The sequence below is a fragment of the Ursus americanus genome, chromosome 4 (genome assembly GCF_024610735.1).
Source record: "Ursus americanus isolate L20-20 chromosome 4, mUrsAme1.1.p, whole genome shotgun sequence".
NCBI lineage: Eukaryota > Metazoa > Chordata > Mammalia > Carnivora > Ursidae > Ursus > Ursus americanus.
The window spans coordinates 37,654,658-37,674,451 of record NC_142130.1 but is presented as its reverse complement, the minus strand read 5'-3'; the positions used below and the strand labels follow the sequence as shown (position 1 = coordinate 37,674,451).

General features: G+C 34.1%; 1 protein-coding gene across 2 annotated transcripts in view; it reads right to left on the bottom strand.

Moving 5' to 3' along the window:
* The window catches only part of GSK3B (glycogen synthase kinase 3 beta), a 201,072-nt gene that overhangs the window by 24,613 nt on the left and 156,665 nt on the right, over positions 1-19,794 (bottom strand). Inside the window, exons 8-10 of one of the 2 annotated variants that reach the window (XM_045785098.2) lie at positions 18,020-18,115; positions 9,653-9,691; positions 6,769-6,955 (exon numbers count right to left, since the gene is read on the bottom strand). In XM_045785098.2, coding sequence (XP_045641054.1) covers positions 6,769-6,955; positions 9,653-9,691; positions 18,020-18,115 — 322 coding nt within the window. The remainder of the gene's footprint in view (positions 1-6,768; positions 6,956-9,652; positions 9,692-18,019; positions 18,116-19,794) is intronic. The other variant, XM_045785101.2, reaches the window with a different exon arrangement.

The window sequence follows — 19,794 nt, the reverse complement described above, 5'->3', positions numbered from 1 at the left end:
CTCTGGCAGCCTCAAACATCCTATTTTAACTCTCATTTAAGCAGTTCCCCCTTCTTCTGGTCCAGCCAATAAGCCACCACTCCTCTATATATCCCCACAAATCTACCAATCCCTCAAGATAACCCAACTAAGTAATAAAACAGTAATCTTCAAACTAAATCATTTTAATGTTTTGATAATCTCTATTCATCTTTGCTCAACTCCCAACTTGTCCTTTGCCCTCAGGGGATAATGTTTGCTAAAATAACTTCACTTGGCAGAATTTCTTATAAATTAGGTAGAAAATTGGTATTGGGAATGTGTGGTGGGATTAATGGGAGACTCACGTTTAAACATACAAAGCAACCTATTTCCCAATATATTCCAGCCTTGGAATAGGCAAGGAATTGGTGAATATAGAAAATAATGATCCCTGTTGGAATTTCCTGATTCCACCTGCTTCCTAAGGTCTGATTCAGTTATGTCCCACCTTTGAGATCCAAACACCGAAGGAAAAGAGGGCGTGCCAAAGGTCTGTCCAGGTTTCCAATGTCTAGATGCAGACAGTATCAGTCAGGGGGTCCCAGAACACTGAAGAACCAGTGCCAGAAAAATGAGACATCTGATAACCTGACTTGTGGATCCAGGAGGTCAAAAGGATCTCCAAGTTTTCTGTCTCATATCTGCTCATCTCTCTTCCTCCTCTAGCTCATCACAGAAATACTTGTTTTAATTATATGAGTGTAATACTAATTATCATTTATAGCTAATTACTCATGGCACAGTAATAAACATCAAAGTGCAATTAGCTTTGTTGTTAAGCTTTACCTTAATACAACCCTGTGTTTTATTCAAGTGTTTAATCTTCATAGTTCTATTCAAAATGTAGGTTTACTTTACTAATTAAAACAACACTAGGGGCGCCTGGGTGTCTCAGTCGGTTAGGCTCAGGTCATGATCCCGGAGTCCTGGGGTTGAGCCCCGCATCGGGCTCCCTGCTCAGTGCAGAGCCTGCTTCTGCCTCTCCTCCTGGCTTGTGCTCTCTCGTTATCTCTGTCTCTCTTTCTCTCTCTCTCTCAAAAAAACCCCAACACTAACAGCAACTATAAAGAACATTAGAAATGTCTAATAAATATTGGTTGCATGAATCAACACTGGGTTTATTTAAAAGTGGCATGTGTCACTCAAACATTCATTAAGTACCTACTACATGCAGTCAAGGAATTATCTTTATTCCATTTGGGGGGGATTAGTACAGACTTCACAAAAATTTGTGAGGATGGAGGAGTGTTTTATAGCAGAACTTGACTAACACCCTCCCACCCTTAGTGTTTCTTATCTCTGGACTCTCTCTAGCTATACAACCAATTGGGTGATTGATTCTCCTTTTTTCAAACTCTTGTATTACCCAGTTTTATTCTGATCATTTATTAATTGCAATTAAGTAATATGTGCTTTGAAGTTGTATCTGCACAACAGTTACATCTTTGCCTTGGTAAACAAGATCATCATTTGGAAGCATTGATCCAAAATCAGAATATAGAGGATCAAATATAACAACATCAAATAATACTTCTTTCCTGGACAGCTGTGCCCTTACACAGAAACACTTTTCAAGTGTACTACTGATGTAGAAGGAAAGGAAGAAAGTACTACAGGTGATCATAACCCAGTTTCAGAATAGCTGCTAAGATAAGGCATTTTAATGCTTAAAAAACAAGGGCTATCTCTCAAAATGATGGAACTTTCAATTTAATACATTTAGTTTTATGGAAAATAATTTCAAGGACATATTTACAGAGTTCATTCATGTACATCCTTTTCATTGCTTGCAGAGTCACAGAAATACTTGGAGCTGTAGAGATTGCATACTACATCTACACACACCAAATCCAAATATATACATATTCTTTAAGTCCTCCAAAGATACATATGTACATCCAGACATACAGAAAACCATAGTTATGTTTGATATTCTGGGCAAATATAACAATTTGAAATCTCAAAATAAAACAATCTTCACACCTTTTAAAAATATGTAAATATCAGACATGTATAAAGTTTGAACCACATTATTTATTCTTCTTCAAATTGAGCCTTTACTTTAAAAGGCACGTGTCAAAGCTGAAGTTAATAAAATCTTTAGGGACTTTCAAGGACATTAAAGTTATTGATTCTATTAGTTTACAATATGAAAACTGCCTGTTCACAAGTCTTTCCAATATTTTCAAGACCATATTCTAAAATCTAAGCCAATTTATTTTCATGTCCATTTGTCTGAGTGTAATTTACTATAGAATAGGTAAATAACATTTACCAGGTCATGATTCATTATATTGCAATAAACTCAGGACCACAATGCCCAATGAAACACCACTTCACACTCACTAGGATGGCTATTAAAAAAAAAAAAAAAAGGAGAAGGAGAAGGAGAAGAAGAGGAGGAAAATAAGTATTGGCAAGGATATGGAGAAACTGGAACTCTTGTACATTGCTGGTGAGAATGTAAAACATGCAAACCACTGTGGAAAATAGTCTGGCAGTTCCTCAAAAAGTTAAACATAGAATTACCATATGACTCAGCAATACCCAAAAGAATTAAAAATAAGTATTCAAATAAATACTTGTACACAAATGGTCCTAGCAGCACCATTCACAATAGTCAAAAGGTAGAAACAAACCAAATATCCATCAAAAGATGATGGATAAACAAAAATGTGGTGTATCCATACACTGTGGACTGAATGTACCCCCCTAGAATTCATATGCTTAAGTCCTACTCCCCAATGTAATAGTATTTGGAAATGGGGCCCTTAAGAGGTAACTAGGTCATGAGGGTAGAACCCCCTTGATTGGGATTAGTGGCCCTGTAAGAGAAAACAAGAGAGGTAATCTCTTTCTACCATATGAGGATACGGTAAGAAAGTAGCCATTTGCAAACCAGGAAGTAGGCCCTCATCAGACACTGAGTCTACCAGCACCTTGATCTTGAACTTCCCAGTCTCCAGAACTCTGAGATAAAAATGTTTACTGTTTAAGCCACAGAGCCTCTGGTATTTTGTTACAGGAGCCTGTACTGATTAAGACATAATACAGTGGAATATTATTCAGCCATAAAAAGGAATAAAATACTAATACAGCGCTACAACATGGATGAACCTTGAAAACGTTATGCTAAGTGAAAGAAGCCATACACAAAAGGTCACATGATATTATTTCATTTATATAAAATATCCAGAATAGGTTAAGTCCAGAAGCAGGAAACACACTGGTGGTTTCCAGGGGTTGGAGGAGGAGTTAATGGAGACTGATTGTTTAATGGGTATGGAGTTTTCTTTAGGAGCAATGAAAATGTTTTGGAACTTGATTGAGGCAGTAGTGGTAAAACATTGTGAATATACTAAGTAAACTGAATTGCTTACTTTAAAATGGCTCACCTTATGTTATATGAATTCTCAGTTTTCAAAAAAGTTTAGAAATTCATAGAAAAACAAATTTAGTTGTTTTTAAAATTTTATTTTCTTAGTAATAATGAAAAATTATTAGTCAATGACTAAAGAATCAAACGCAGTTATTTTTAAAATGGTACACATGAGCACTGAAATGGAATCCTGGATTTTAAAGATTTTTTTTTTAAAGATTTTATTTATTTATTTGACAGAGACAGCCAGAGAGAGAGGGAACACAAGCAGGGGGAGTGGGAGAGGAAGAAGCAGGCTCCCAGCGGAGGAGCCTGATGTGGGACTCGATCCCGGAACGCCGGGATCACGCCCTGAGCCGAAGGCAGACGCTTAATGACTGCGCTACCCAGGCGCCCCGGAATCCTGGATTTTAAAATCTGATTAAATAAAATGTTTAACACATACATTACAGAGTACATACCTAATATGTCTGAATATAGGGAGAATTATTCTCCAAAATGTATCCAGCATAAATATCTTGTTGTGTTTGGGGTTCTACCAAGTTGCTTACTTGACAAAAGGCTTCCTTGATTCATGTATTTTGAGAAACAAAGTACTTATTGGAGAAGATACTTAGTGTGAATAAAACCACAATCAATACTGGTTTGGGAAACTCTAAAGTTCACCTGACAGAACTGGTTAAAAAAAGGGAGACAAATAAATTTAACATTAACTTAGTTTCTGATGCCAAGATTCTGCAGTTGCCAAGTGTTGCATGTCACTGGATACACAGCCTTTTAGAGACCACTTTAAAAAGCAACTCAGAAGATAGTTATATGTACAGATAATAAACAGATACCTAGAGTACAAAAACAAAACAACCTATGAAAATGGATACTTGTAGAATTTCCAGTGGTGGCCTCATATAGACTCAAAAACTGCTTCAAATAAAAAAATTTATGGTAGCTCAAAATGCAGCTCTACTATGACAAAGACACAGATATAAAAGATACATATAAAAAGTATTAATAAAATTGTTTTACGAAATTTGAGAGGTAAAAAATGTAAAGTTTCTAAATATTAATTTTATATAATGCATAATTTTTTTATTTAAAAATTTTATTCTTTTCCCTTTCACAGCTAAATAGGAGAGAAATACAAAGGATTTGTGGCATGCTTCTCTGCTACCTGACATACACAGAATATTGAACTGAATTTCATAGTTGAAGTTGTATTCATAGATAAAACAAAAGTAAGCATAGAAATTATTGTATAGATTTTGGAGAAAGAAATCATCTTTTTTTTATTATAATATTTTTTTGTTATATTATGTTAGTCACCATACAGTACATCCCCAGTTTTTGATGTAAAGTTCGATGATTCATTAGTTGCATATAACACCCAATGCACCATGCAATACGTGCCCTCCTTACTACCCATCACCAGCCTATCCCATTCCCCCACCCCCCTCCCCTCTGAAGCCCTCAGTTAAGCATGAGAGACTATAATGCATAATTTTAAATACATTTGAGTTAACCAAAAGAAACCTTTTTGGGATATTCTTAATGGGAAAGTAGAGTATCACTTTATACTCAAGGATTATCAGTATATGCATTAGAGGAAAGACTGAAAAGAGCTACACTATAAAATCTTACAGTGATTAATTCGAATGCTAAAAAGTGATTATTTGGGGACTGTGATTTTAATTTTCTCTATACTTCTTTTGCATTTTCAACATTTTCCTCAATACATATGCACCACTCTTGATTAAAACAAAGCAGTAAAAATTGAAAATAAAACTTATTTTCTTAATGATACAAAATCATAGAATCTTTGCTCTAAAAGAGTCTAACCTATGGCCAAACTGGAATAATCTTATCTATAACATTTGACATCATCCAGCTTTTTCCCGATATAAAGATCGGTATTTTGGAAACAAACAAACAAAAACTTGTTTCACTGTTAAACAAGTGAAAACTTCATTGAATCAATAATTTTATTTAGTCTCTATAGATCTATGCCAGGGGCTGAGGTTTGTATAATAAACTAAAATACGTACTGTTCTCTAATTTTCTGCTACTACTATTTTCAATTTTATGATCAGGAGAAAGAATACAGGTCTACACCTTTCGTTAGAAGATTATTCATGAGGTATGTTTAGACCAGTCTCAAAAGCTCCTTAAGTCTTCACTTTCCCAGGATCTATTGTCAATTCTGTTCCTTTGTATACCCTACTAGCCATTCATTAACGTTAATCTTAAAATGGTGTAGCCAGGACCTAAAACAACATTCCAAATGATTTCTGATCAGCCCTAAATAGAATTAATCCCAGGATATCTGAACATTTTTCCTTTATGAATGTAGTTTAAGACTATATCAGCACTGCTAGTAGTCACATGTTATTGACTGCATAAGATGATAGTCAATGGAATCATCCAAGTCTATTTTACTAGCAACTCATGTCTTCCAAATCTACTACTTAAGCGATGCATTTTCCCACCTTCAATTTTAGAAAAGTTTAAATATGGGAGGAAAATTCATCTTAGAATAAAGGAAATATATCTATTTCCTGGTCACAGAAAGCTCTCCATCTCCCTTCTATATTTTTAGCTTGACTAAGCTGCTAATCAATCCATCGGCTATTTATTGCTTGTTTTATCTATAGGAAATTGCATACTTTTAATGTTCAGTTTATGAAGAAAATCAGCATCAAAGGCAGTGTAGTTGATTAAATGAATCACTTAGGGTCTGAATCAGAGAGGAAAGAAAAGCAAACACTAAAGTGATTAAGAAATAATGACTCTCCCTAGAAACCATCAGTGCACAAACTCCGTTTTCCCTCTCAACATTTTCTCAGCAGCATCAATGGTGCCAAGCCCCAGAAGGCAAGAGAATTTCCCTATCTACATCCCTTATGTAAGTTCTAAGAAAGAGAGTACTAGAATTCCAGTTTTCCTTCTGTTTGTAAGATATCTGGCTTTATACAAATATAGCCACCAATTTATTTCCATGTTTAAAAAATTTGATATAAATCCTGGAAAGTAAAAGAAATGCTAATATTCTAAGTTTCAAATACAAACTTGAAGGTTAAATTGTACATTAGTCTTAATAGTGAAATCTCTATTACTTCTCATGTGCCAAGATTTATTATAATCTGCCAAAAATGAGAAAAGCTACCTCTACTGGAAAAATTTTATCTGCCACTATTTTGTTCAAAACCATACAAGTAGTAGCCTAATAAGTGGTTAGAAAGGATGTTTCCTACCTGTATAAGTACTTAACATGTCCACTTTTGTCCTATCAGATTTTAATTAAAAGAATATCACTTCACACACATATGTAGCTTTCTCAGAAATGGTAAAAAACAAAACTAAGTGTTTGGAATTACCTTGAGTGGTGAAGTTGAAGAGTGCAGGTGTGTCTCGCCCATTTGGTAGTTTGACATTTGGGTCCCTTAATTCATCAAAAAATGAATGTGCACAAGCTTCCAGTGGTGTCAATCGGGCAGTTGGTGTATACTCCAGCAGACGGCTACACAGTGCAATTGCCTCCGGTGGCGTCCGGGGTCGGAAGACCTGCAGTACAAAAAAGGGCAAAGAACAATTAATGCTTTATTGTAAGAACTGTAGCAAATTATCTTTTGAGTATGAGTTAATTCCCACCATGTACAACAACATGGTTGCATTTGTGAAAAGAACCTTCTAGAATGAAAAGAGTTAACTCCATATGATTCACCACACTGGGGTGAACAGCTAATTACGAACTATATGAGAAAAACTCAGAGAAAAAACTAGGGGAAATTAAAAAAAAATTCTACATTTGCTAATCATAGAGCAGTACAATTAAATATGTACACAAAATATGATATGATAGGCACAAGAGAAAGGCTGAGTTCTGGAGGAAGGCATAACTAGAAGAATATTAAAATTTTCTAAAAGTTTTGACTACTGTGGCAATAGAATAAAAGGCTGCCTCTTGTGTGTGATTTTTAGCAGAATAATTGTTAGTAGCGGACAGCACTACTCAAATTTGGCAATCAGTATTTTTGAAAAAGAAAAGCTATTCACTTTAGGTCTAGAAATGCTAATGATTTGGTATTATCTCTTCAATAAACAGAGCCCATCTTATTTGAAGAAATTCTTGAATACCCAGAACTTGACAAAATATCCAAAACTGTTTTCTCAAAGAACAGCTGTTATCACAAACATGGCCAGATTACCCTCATTTGAATGAATATTCTAGGGTCTTAATTAGGAAGAGAGAAATGTACTTTTCATTAAGCGCCATTAACTCATAGAAAAAGTCAACTGAAGGCTGTGTTGAAGCAAAATGCAAATAAATTAGTCTGCTTAAAAGAATAGAAAGCTTTCTACACATCTATGTCTTAAACTCCAAATCGATACATAAAACTATGAAAATAATTTTGTTCTAAATTATGGACAGTTGAAGAATAAAAGCAGAAAGGGGAAAAACAGAAATAAACATAAACAGATGGACAGAAAGCCTTTGAAACTAAAGAAAAATGAAACATATATCCCTTGATGGGGAAAACAAACAAAGTGTGGTAGTGGTAGTGGACAGACATATAAGAGAGAGGCAGAAGTGTATAAAGTGAGGGAAATAGTGAGGGAAGGACATGTAGATTGTGATGAGGATGGAGGAGACTGGGAGTAAGGTTTCCTAATGAGAATGGCTCATATAACATCTGACTATCACTTAGGCTGAAGGCAGCAGAACTAGTTACTACTACAGAGCTCATTACTTTTCAAGAGGCTATAAGAGAACTTTCTACAGTGAAAACCTTTTTTTTTTCTTTTGTTTTTACACAAAGTTTATTATTAATAAAGATATTTTCCATGGAAATTGAGAAACTGGTTTGAGTAGGATCCTAGGAATTTGTTTCAGAACACCAAAGACCTTAATTATTTATTTGACTATATTAGAAAACCTTCTGTATGGTCAAAAGTTGCTTTATCTTTATTCTTTTGAGTGATCTGATTCACCTCAGTCAAGGAAACCTTAAAGGTACTGTATTATTTGAAATGCTTAGATCTTCCACTGTTCTCGGTAATTTTTCCCTCTCTTGCTTCCTAGCCAGGTCCATAATCAAACTCCAAATGTAAAAGAAAATAATCAGTGGGAAAACTCAGAAAATTTTTCACAAAAATATTAAGCATTACGACATATTTGATCCCTGAGGGCTGTTTGTATTTATTTCACAGCATATGGATTTATTTTGCTAGCTAGTCTAAGGAAAAATGCTTTTGCACCAATATGGGTTAAATTAAAATTAAATTAAATTAAAATTAAAACTACCACCAAAAGTAGTAATAAATATCTCTTGCCAACATTCAAATGTAGGGTAGCTGGACAGTGAATGTATTTTAAGTGAAAAAATTTCATGTTACATTAATGAGGATATTGTATTAAAGCTATTAATAAACTACTATTGTAAGCTTATCTCTAATTATTTTTAAAAAAAATTGTCCACATCCATTTGGTATCTTACTGGCTACAAGTAACCATCCATATTGGCACTAAGACACATATTAGCCCATTTTGCCAGGGAATCCTAACTCATGGAATCAAAGAGTTAAAAACAATAGAGAAGAATTCATTCTAAGAGCCCACATTAAAATCAAGACTTAATCTGCCTTTTAAAAAATAGCCATTATTATTTTAAACCCTTTGAGAGATTCCTGATGAGCAAAGCCTTGGTTTAGTACTCTATGGATAAAAGTTAAGTGGGAAATTATGTGGAGTCAAAGCCCAGTGTCTTCTAAGCTGCAGATTTGTGACCGTTTGTGGTAGCATGCAACTTCAAAAAATTACAGGCCAAACTAGAAAATAGCTCTTCTGACTTATCTTTGTTTCTAAAGAAAAGGAAACCAATAACAACGGAAATATGGCTTTTAATAACGAAGTTTCTAATCCATTTTAATCCTTACTCATTTAAATTAACATTCAGAACCTTTAGTTCTGTGGATCTTTGATACTATTTACTCCTGTAAAAATAATTTTTAAACCCCACAGTTCCTAAACTTCAGTCTAGATGTTAATAAACCACTCAGGAGACTGATAATCTAAATATACCATACATAAAACCTATCCCACACAGTGGATTTAAAAAAAAAAAAAAATCACAGCTACCTACATTGTTTTTACTATTACATTTCTAGAATGAATAACGGTTTAGCCTTTCTAAAAAAAGTTTTCCCCCTAGTTTTATAGACTTGCCCTGAAATTTTGGGAAAAAAAAATTAAGTACATACCCGCACTCCTGAGGTGAAATGTCCTGTTCCTGACGAATCCTAAAGATGATAATGCAGTGAAATAATCCAAACAGGGGAAGTCAATCCAAAAGAGAATAGTCCAGCAAGGAAAAATATATCCAGTGTTATAAGAAATCCATGGTGTGGGGGGGGGACATAGAAAATGTTTATACAGTTATAAACTTTAAACATCAGTCTCCACAGTAGCAAGTCCAAGTTTTAAAAATTATTTCACCACAGTGTATGCAAAAAAAATTTTGATTGCGCAATGGTGAGGCACAATAAAGAAACATTTTAATTTTAATTTATTATGTTCCAATGCCAGTGCGTTTATTAAAAAAATACAAAACCAAAAAAAGTTAAAATCAAAATGAAATCTAGAAGTAAACTTCCCAAAGTAAAGTGTTTGGTCTTCTACGACCTGGATTCATCATCCATTGACATGGCTGGGAGGGGGCATATTAGCCTGCTTTTAAAGATATCCGTTCCCAATATGCTAATTTTTATCTATTAATATATTCCAGTTAGACAGTATAAACATTTTTGCTTAATTATTAGTGATGAGAGGAAAGTAATAAATAGATTTAATTTATATTACTACAGATTTCAAGCCAGATATTTTCAATTTGTGTGAGCTAAGAAGGATCAGGCCACCGCGGATTATTCTCCATTTTGGATTGACTTCCCTGCTAAAAGATATTTGCTGACATTCTCATTATTTTAGGATTCTTCAGGCAATTGACATATCACCTCAGGAGTGCGGGTATAACTTACTTTTTCTATTGTGGGCTTTGCCCCCTCATACCCTTGCACCCATTACTTAGTAAAAATAAATATAGAACATTCTTTCCTTTTTGGAAAAACTCACTGAAAAAAAATCCTGTATCTTTGAGCACTACAAATTCAACACAGTTCCATGTGCAAATATGCCCAATTCACCCACCAAAAGCTAAACAAAAAATATATACAATAAACAATACAACTAAGGGACAGTCACAGTTATAGGTGACATGCATAGTAATGTACACCAACACCTAGGCACAACGGAGCCAAATATGCAAGGGAGGTAGCAGGATCTATTATGTCTAGGTATTGAGAACAAAAAATGGCAGAACTCACCAGTAGCTGTGAATTCCCTTGGCTATTCTAAGAGAATTTAACATTCTTTTAGGATAGTTTCCAGTGGGGGAATTAATATTTTGCAAAAATAAATAATCCGCGGATTACTTTTAGTCTGCAGACTAAAATTTAGTACACGGATTAAAATCCGGCCCATCAGAATAAAAATCTCTCATGAACTAAAACACAGTCAGGTGGACAAAAATAGAAAGCGAGACTAAAAAAACTGAAAGCACAAAGTAAGACTCAACTGGGCCAACTAACAATTAGTGCGCAGACTAAATATGGCCAGCCAAGTATGTCAGCAAGGCCATGAAGAGCCCAAAACACCCCCCTGTAAAAACTAAAAACAAAATAAAATTAATAAAACAAAACAGAACAAAGCAAAAAATAAATAAATAAACAAAAGAAAGAAAGAGAACAGAAAGGAAAAATTGAAAAGAACCAAAACACTGACATGAACTTTTAAGTGATTCAAATACTACCTCACCTGTGCAGCAACTCATTTTCTTAAATTGAAACAAACTGTCACCACAAATACTAGTCCATAGAAGAAACTAAGAGAAACAGTTCATTTTTCAAAAAGAAAGTCTCTATGGTATTGAACAAATGCAAATGAGTCCTTAAATGAAGAATTATTCAAAATAAATTTGCATTTGGATAACTCAAAAATGACAGAGGCAATTTTCCCCTTACATGGCCTAGGACAGACTTTCGCCATCAGTATCAAATTTCAACCTGGAGCTAACTGTTACGACTGAATCTTAAGCCTTTTAAAATTACCATTTGCAAATCATATATACAATATCAAGGCCTACAGTTGATTCTTGCAGCATCAGCTCTCAACAATTCTACTGTATTAAACAGCCAACCAGAGCAATGTAAAATACCTAAGGGCAATGATAATCTAAGTAGAACACAGAACAAGTGCTGTGCCAGTTCCGAACAGCTACTGCTCCCTAGATTTCATTGTGATAAATAAACAGACACTGTTCTCTGGTTATAAACAAAATACACAAACACCCAATGTTAAAAACTGATAAACCATGAACTCTTAAGGAGCAACCCCAATGCTGGCTCTCAAGTAATGGATTAATCATCTAAAATTATTTGCAATTTGTAAACCTAAATACAGGATTAAAAGTGAGACAATGCCATGGATTTGTTGAATAGTATGTTAATTAACCAGGTTAAGTAGCTACAAAAAGAACCTAAGTCTACTAAACAGCTGATACGAGGTACATAATTCATAAGAAACACAAACATCCTTTCCTTAGCCACAACAGAGCCAGCATTCAATAAATTTCATCTGTACTTATTAAAAGGCTTACCGAGTTTTCCTGAACTCTACTACACATAAATATTATATGTGTTGATATCAGCAGTTAACTATGCAATGTAATCTCCTCCTCTAACTTCATTCACTAATAAAATAGTACTGCAGGCTTACATAGAAGTCTGATTTACCAAATGTCCACTTACTCAATTTAATCTCTTATTGTTCATAAAATAGTTACTATAGTCAGACTGACCTTCTTAGGAATATAGGAACATTTTCTTTTCATCCACACCTCCTCATCTTAAGGGACAGTCCCCTAGGCTACAACAATTCCTGACCTTACCAACATCTAAGCAAATCTAAATCCTCCTTCAACAGCCCACCCCACCTAGTCCTTCTATCACCTTTAGGGAGGCTTCCTTTTTTACTCCACTACCCTCACTGGAGATCTGACTTAGACCTACTGCATGTGAAACACCTTTGAACACCTACAGAGCACAATCAAGTATGTGGTTATGTTATATTATTCAATACTTGCTTCAACTGAGTCAGTTATATCGCCTGTAAGCTTTTCAAAAACAAGGGCTATATATTTTACTTTTTTTTGCATCCTTTATAGTATCTGGCACAGTGCTGGGTACATAGGAGATACGGGTTTTAAGGAACAAATGATATATTAAAAGCAGATTTTTTGCTTTCTTTTTTAATCCACCCCAACCCTATCCCTCTGCTCCCCACAAGTGATCTTGAAACTTAAACCTTAGTGTTCTTTCTTTTTTATATTGTTCCTCTTACATAGGAATTAGCCACCCAAGTAGCTAGATTTTAAAGTGTATAGTTCCCAGCAAAGAAATGGGATTGTAGCCAGTACAACCAGAAAAGTGAGGAAGTCTACTCACATAGGAAAATAAATGTTAGACAAGGAAAAGTGATCATTCTAACACTAACAAAGATGTAGGTAGAAAATTCAGTAGAGAACACAGTGTATTTAACGAGACAAGTGACAATGGATTAGTAGAATGTTCAGGGTCGAGGGATGTTAAGTAATAATATAGAAACTAATTTACCTAAGCAATAGAACAAAACAGACAAGTACAATCTTAGGAACCAGTTAAAGTCCCAACATAGTTGTATGCTTTCTGGAGCACATGTGAGCAAAACCAGAAAAGGCTGATAGAGTTTACCTGCAAAAAAGAAGTCTGACAAGTTTTGTTTTGTGCTCTCTTGACCCCTCTGAAGACATTTCTAATTATTAAAACAATTTTTTAAAGATTTATGTATTTGAGAGAGAGAGAATCTTCAAGCAGAGTCCGTGCTGAGCATGGAGCCCAATGCAGGGCTCCACCTTACAACCCATGAGATCACCATCTGAGCCGAAACCAAGCTCAACCAACTGAACCACCCAGCACCCTGAAGGCATTTTTTAAACTATAAATATGTATAGTTGAAATAGGTAAGTTTACCAAGTGAAAAATCTTGTATTGAAAGGCTCAGAAAAAAAGGTAAGATTATAAAGAACGTCTTAAAAAATTAGTAGGAAAAAAAATAAGTATAGTAGGGTTTTATGTTTAGCTTTAAGCATAGAGAATAATAAATATAACCTGTCCTGTCTAGTCTGGTACCTTAACAGCTGAACTGACCTCAACTTCAACTTCCTGATTACTCTTAGCTAGCTGTAAATAGTACTAAATTCATTCATTTTCAAGTATGTGGCTACTGTTCTAAGAAATTGAGTATGTAAGGACTGACTTGTGGATACTGCTTTCTAGGATACTTAATCTATGGTCCCACATATCCCATAAACATTTAACATGTATTTAACTATTAAATAAACTTATCATGTATGCCAAAAACTTAGTAACAAACATTTTAAAGTAATTGATATCCATCTTATTATTACCACTATGAAAAAGAAATTAGGAACTGCTATAATACATATGGTATGACTTGGAAGGTATTATAAGAGTTACATGGTGGGAATTAATCATGGAGAACTCAAATAATTAGAAAGTATTTCATGGGAGAACTAAGATTTGAGGTCTTGAGAAAAGGTTAAGATCTGGTAAGCAGAGAAGAAGAAGGTCATTCTAAGTGTGAAAAGAAGACACTAGTAAAAAAGAAACATACATGGCTTCTCTGGGCAAAAATAAGAGGTTAGAAAGGTTAGGAACAGGACAAGAATAAGCCTCTTGCTTCTCTGGAAAGAAAAGACAGAAACAGTAAGTGATAGAATGACTATACAACCTTTACCCAGAAATGGGACACTTTTGAGAGTGAAAGGGCATTCAATTAATAATTACACTGAACAAGCATTAAGTGGAACATACAATCACCCTTGTCCTTATACGCACATTATGTCAGATTTTCCTAAAGGCAATACGTAAACAGAGAAGATTTTTACGTAGGAGTGACAGTATTACATGTGCTTTTAAGAAAACTAACTTTGAGAGCAATAAGGATTATAAAAGATGTTAAACTGAAAGAGGGAAATTGGTTAGGAAGTTGTTTTAACAAATTCTAAGATATGACGATGGCCTAAAGTCAGGGCAGTGGAGATAAGACAAATCATAGAACTATACTGGAGGCAGGATCTTTATATTTATTTAAAACTAAAATAAAATATCCCTTTATATGCATATTACAAAAGAATCAGAAAGACAGTAGCTAACTACTACCTTACAAAAGAAAAAACTTGATGCACAAAGAGTATAAGCAGTACTCAAACTAGATCCTCACTTCATACCTAGTAGACTGTGATTTAACCATACCTCCATATACTAAATGCAGAATTTAAGCTTCCTCTCTTCTGCCAAATGAATCTCCATCTCTATTTACTTCTCAAATTTCCTATGCATCATTTGTTTTGCTTTCTTTCTGGCTTTTTATTCATTGAAGTTTACAGCGTAAACACCAATGCAGAAGGTCTTTATCCTCCTATACTGGATCCAATAACAGTCCCTGTTTCAAAACATTAGCACCAGTTTCCTTTATCAATGAATTAGATTACTCTGGCTATTAAGTAATAGTTAAGGGCAACTGACTGGATTTCTAAATTCTCAAGATTCTTGCCATAAACCACACTAGATTCATCCCACTGTTTAGTTCTTCTGTTTGCTATCTTTCCTAGACACCTGAATCCCTTCACCTCAATGTTTCCATGGAAGACATTTTATCTCTTGATCTTTATGTCTGCCTATGTTTTTGAGTACACCAGCTTCCTATCCTTGGGGATACAGCTGTACTACATTGCAGCACAGAGAAGCAGGGTTCACATGTCCACAGCTTTAGGAAATGGGGCTAAAGTGGGTTCTACGAGAAGACCAAAATAAAGGCAAAACAGCTTATGTTTCCAGACTCTGTTTACCTGCCCTCAAAGAGCAAGAAGCTCTTTTCTTAGAGAAAAGTAGTATGTATTTCTTAAAAAATAACTTCATTGGCTGCCTAGCATAAGACAGCCCTCTCAAGTTGGTGTCTACTATCATAACAGAGGGGAGAGGGGGCTGTGTTCCTTCTAGAAATTAAGAATTTTGTATTTTCATTTTGATAATAACCTATTTTAAAAAACAATATAAGCATATCTTGGATCATTTAGATTCATCCAGATGACAGAACAGTACCATGGAATTTCTGTTCTGAATTTGGTTTTATGTTTACAACCACAATAACATCAACCTAGCTGTGTACACTAATGAGAAATTAACATAAGTGTGCTTATTATATAATAAATATATTTGTACCAAGTGAAAATCAAATTATTTCAATGCACACTATATAAATGAAGAGTTCACAGTACTTTCATCAGAAAAACAGGTGGGAGAATGGAGTCCTCATTCTACACATGAAATAGGAATGGAAGCCTAAATAAAACAAATAAAAGGGCTTTGTGTAGATTATTCAAGTTTGAAGAGCATTAGTGTAAGATATAAAACATCAGGAATCCACATGAGCAAAGCATACAAATTGACCACAAATCTTCTATTGACTGCATTTTAATTATAACCTACCATTCCTCACATTCCATCTTGGCTAATACTTGAAAAGATATAATCCAGGGGCGGGGGGAGGATGTCGACTATGACACACACTAATACTGGTAGCAGTCTTGATATTAAAAAAAAAAAAAAAGTGATAGGGACTGTTAAATAAAATTTCATGACCTCATTTTCAGCATTATATTGGTCGGATACTCTATATTAAGGGTAGCATGTGAGGAATACTTAGATTACACCAAAAAAGAGCTTTATTTTCCTTTCTTCATAAAAATGACATACTTATTAATGAAAATATGGAAATGCAAAACAAAAATAAAATCACTTACATTCTTCTCACCCAAACTACCATTAGCATTTTGGAATATTTTCCTATATTTATTCATTATACAGAATTGTCTTTGTTTTTTTTCTTTAACATGACTGAAATCATAGTATACCACAAATCACTTATAAGCACTTTAACTTATAAAAACTTCAGTGGATTCAAACTGCAACTCAACCTTTAAATCCCAATAGGCCACCTAGGATTCTCTGAATTTAGAGCCAGGTAAGAGACCCTAAGTACCTTCTGACCGAGATTCAAAATATACTTTTAAGTGTAAAGATCAAAGAATGATTTATCTCAGAACATCGAGTGTTTATTATAAATTTTAAGTGAGGTGGGGAAGGCAACATCATGGTCAGTGAAAGCTAACTTATAATTATGGAACTAAAATACCAAGGTCTCTGATAAGTAATTAGTAATAAAAGGATCTTCTGCAATGAAGAGAGATAATAAGATTGTGAGAACTTGAAGGAAGTAACTAGAATCATAATACAATTTAGAGAGAGAAAAAGACATACTTTGAACCTGGGAATATAAACTATTTCATCTATAGCTCTCAATTATTTCACCTCTTATTATAAAAGATCTATAACCAATTAAATGAACCTATCAATGCTCAAAACAAACTGTTATATGTACCTTTTTCAGTACAGAAAATCTCTGCTTGAACTACACAAGAGTTGAACTAAATTTATTAACTCACAAAAATATAAGTGAATATGAGAGGAGGTGCATGGTACATAACTATAAGTCTGGCATCACACACACATACACACACACACGAATAGAAATTTAATCCTAGTTTTTTGTCATGGCCACCTATGTAATCTAGAATAAGTCACTTGGTATCTCTGACCAGAGTTTCTGAATCTGTAGAATAAGGATGCTAGAGATTCACTCTAGCAATAAGCCCTAATGAGACTTTTTGTTCTCTGCCCTTAATGTCACAAATTAAACTGAAATGAAAAAAATTTTAAACAAAAGCTCTCTTAAATCATTTCAATTAAGGATCAAAGCAAAAAACAAAGTTTTCTGGTAAATTAGTACTTATGCTCTTCAAATTGGTTCCATCTATGCTCTAAGAATTGGTCAGGCTATCCAATGGCTAATGACATCCCGTTAACATATTGATGCTTTCAATGTATACTCCAAGCAAGATCAAATCTTTTTATTCCCCTCCCAAAATACCAAGAGGAAGGCAAACAAAAGAAGAAAAATGCACACAGTATCACTTATAAGGCCTATAAACTGTTTCAAAAAAGAATAAAGAAAATACATGAAATACATGTTTTCATATGCTATATGATATTGAGTAAGCACTACTAACTGTGTAAAGAAATTAACTTTTGAGTTTTTAAGTAGTCAAAATTTATATATACAATACTACTCCTAATGAAATTCTATATTTTAAAGGTCCTCAACCTACAAATAAAAACCCCGGCTGAAAACGGTCTACAGGAAATCAGTGGGAACAAAACTATACAGCCAATGAAACACTAAAGTACAACCTCCCAACTATCTTTACATGCAGAACTGCAGTGTACTTTTACTCAGGCAGCTATCTAGTACCAAAATAGTTCAGTTTAAGAACAATGAGAAACCCAAGTTTAACTATTGGTTAATTGCTTTTTAAAAAACTCATTTTGACTCACCTTAGTCCAAGGATGTGCCTTAATTTGAGGGAATTTGAATTCTGTGTAGTTGGGGTTCATTTCTCTAATTTGCTCCCTTGTTGGTGTCCCCAGGACCTAGACAGAGAAAGCAAGTTATTGCCGTATTTTTATATATACTTACAAATACAGTCTTTACGTTTTAATGTATTGGTTTCATTGGAAAAAAGAATTCCAAAGTCATGAAGTCTGTAACGCATTAAATAGAGCAGACTTCACAAAAGATTTTTAACTGACTATAGATCTTATGCTATACTACCTTACACAGACTTTTATGATAATCATCTTAAACCAGGGTTATAAAAAAAGATCACTTAAAAACATTCAAGTAAAAATCAAACATCTTTGTTCTATCGAGAAAAACCATCTATTGCAATCATGGGCATCTGAAATGGGATCTTTATTCATTTAGTAAAGTATAGCCAAAGGTTTTATTATCAGTAAATTAATCAGGAGAACCTTACTCAGACACTGTCATCAATAACTCCATTCAATCAGTGAATATTTAGTGACTGCTACCTGTGTAAAGGAACTATGCGATGACAAATGAAGAATACAAAGAACAAGAGATTTCTTGTTATAATGAACTCACATGTTTGTGTGTGGGAAAAAGTATAAATATAATACAAGATAAAAATATATTGATTACTTCATTGCCTCTAGAGATATAGTATGCACTGGACAAAGGAAAGCATACAGAACTGACTGCATAAGACAGATGATGGGAAGAAACATTAATTACTAAAAATGAGCACTTTGAAGAAAGATGACATATATTACTCATCTTTATAATTTTAAAGCCTGATATAAAATGTTAAAATTTTCAGACATTTACAATTCAAAAATAGTGACACAAAAGGAGTGTAATGTAATAAGTACTTGATTTGTGGTAGCAACCAGTGATCAGGGCAAAGTAAGAATTTCAGGGATTTTTTTGCTTGTTTGTTCTTTGGTTCTAATTCTCTAGAATTCACTAAAACCAGAACTTAATCAAGATTTTAAGAGTTTTGTTCTTCAAAAGACACTCTTAAGAAAACACAAAGGCAAGCTACAGACTGAAAGAAAACATTTGTAAAACATACATTCTACAAAGGACTTCTATCTAGAATATACAGAAGACTCCTATAATTCAAAAACAAAAAGACAAACAACCCCCCCAAAATGGGCAAAAGCTATAACTAGACACTTTACCCAAGACACAGATAGTAAATAAGCACATGAAAAAATACTCAACATCATTATCAACAGGGATATGCTAGTTAAAACCGTAAGACACCACCCACATACCTACTCAGAAGAATAAAGTTAAAAAAAAGATTGTGTATACCAAGCCTTGGTGAGGGTGTAGAGCAACTGAGGCTCTCACCCACTGCTAGTGGAAATGTAAAATTGTATGGCACCTTAGAAAACACTTTGGCAGTATGTTAAAAAGTTAAACATATACTTACCATACATCCATCACTCCCACTCCTAAGTATTTACCCAAGAAAAATGAAAGCATATGTTCATACAAAAACTTTAACAAAAATGTGCAAAGCATCTTTTTTGCAACTGCCAAAAAGCAGAACTTAAATGTCCACAAATGTCCACAACAGATGAATGAATAAACAAATGGTGGTATATCCATACGATGGAATGCTACTCAGTAATAAAAAAAGAACATGGATGAATCTAAAAATAATTATACCTAGTAAAGAAGCCAGACCCAAAAGAGCACCTACTGTATAATTTCATTCATATGGAATTCTAGAAAATTT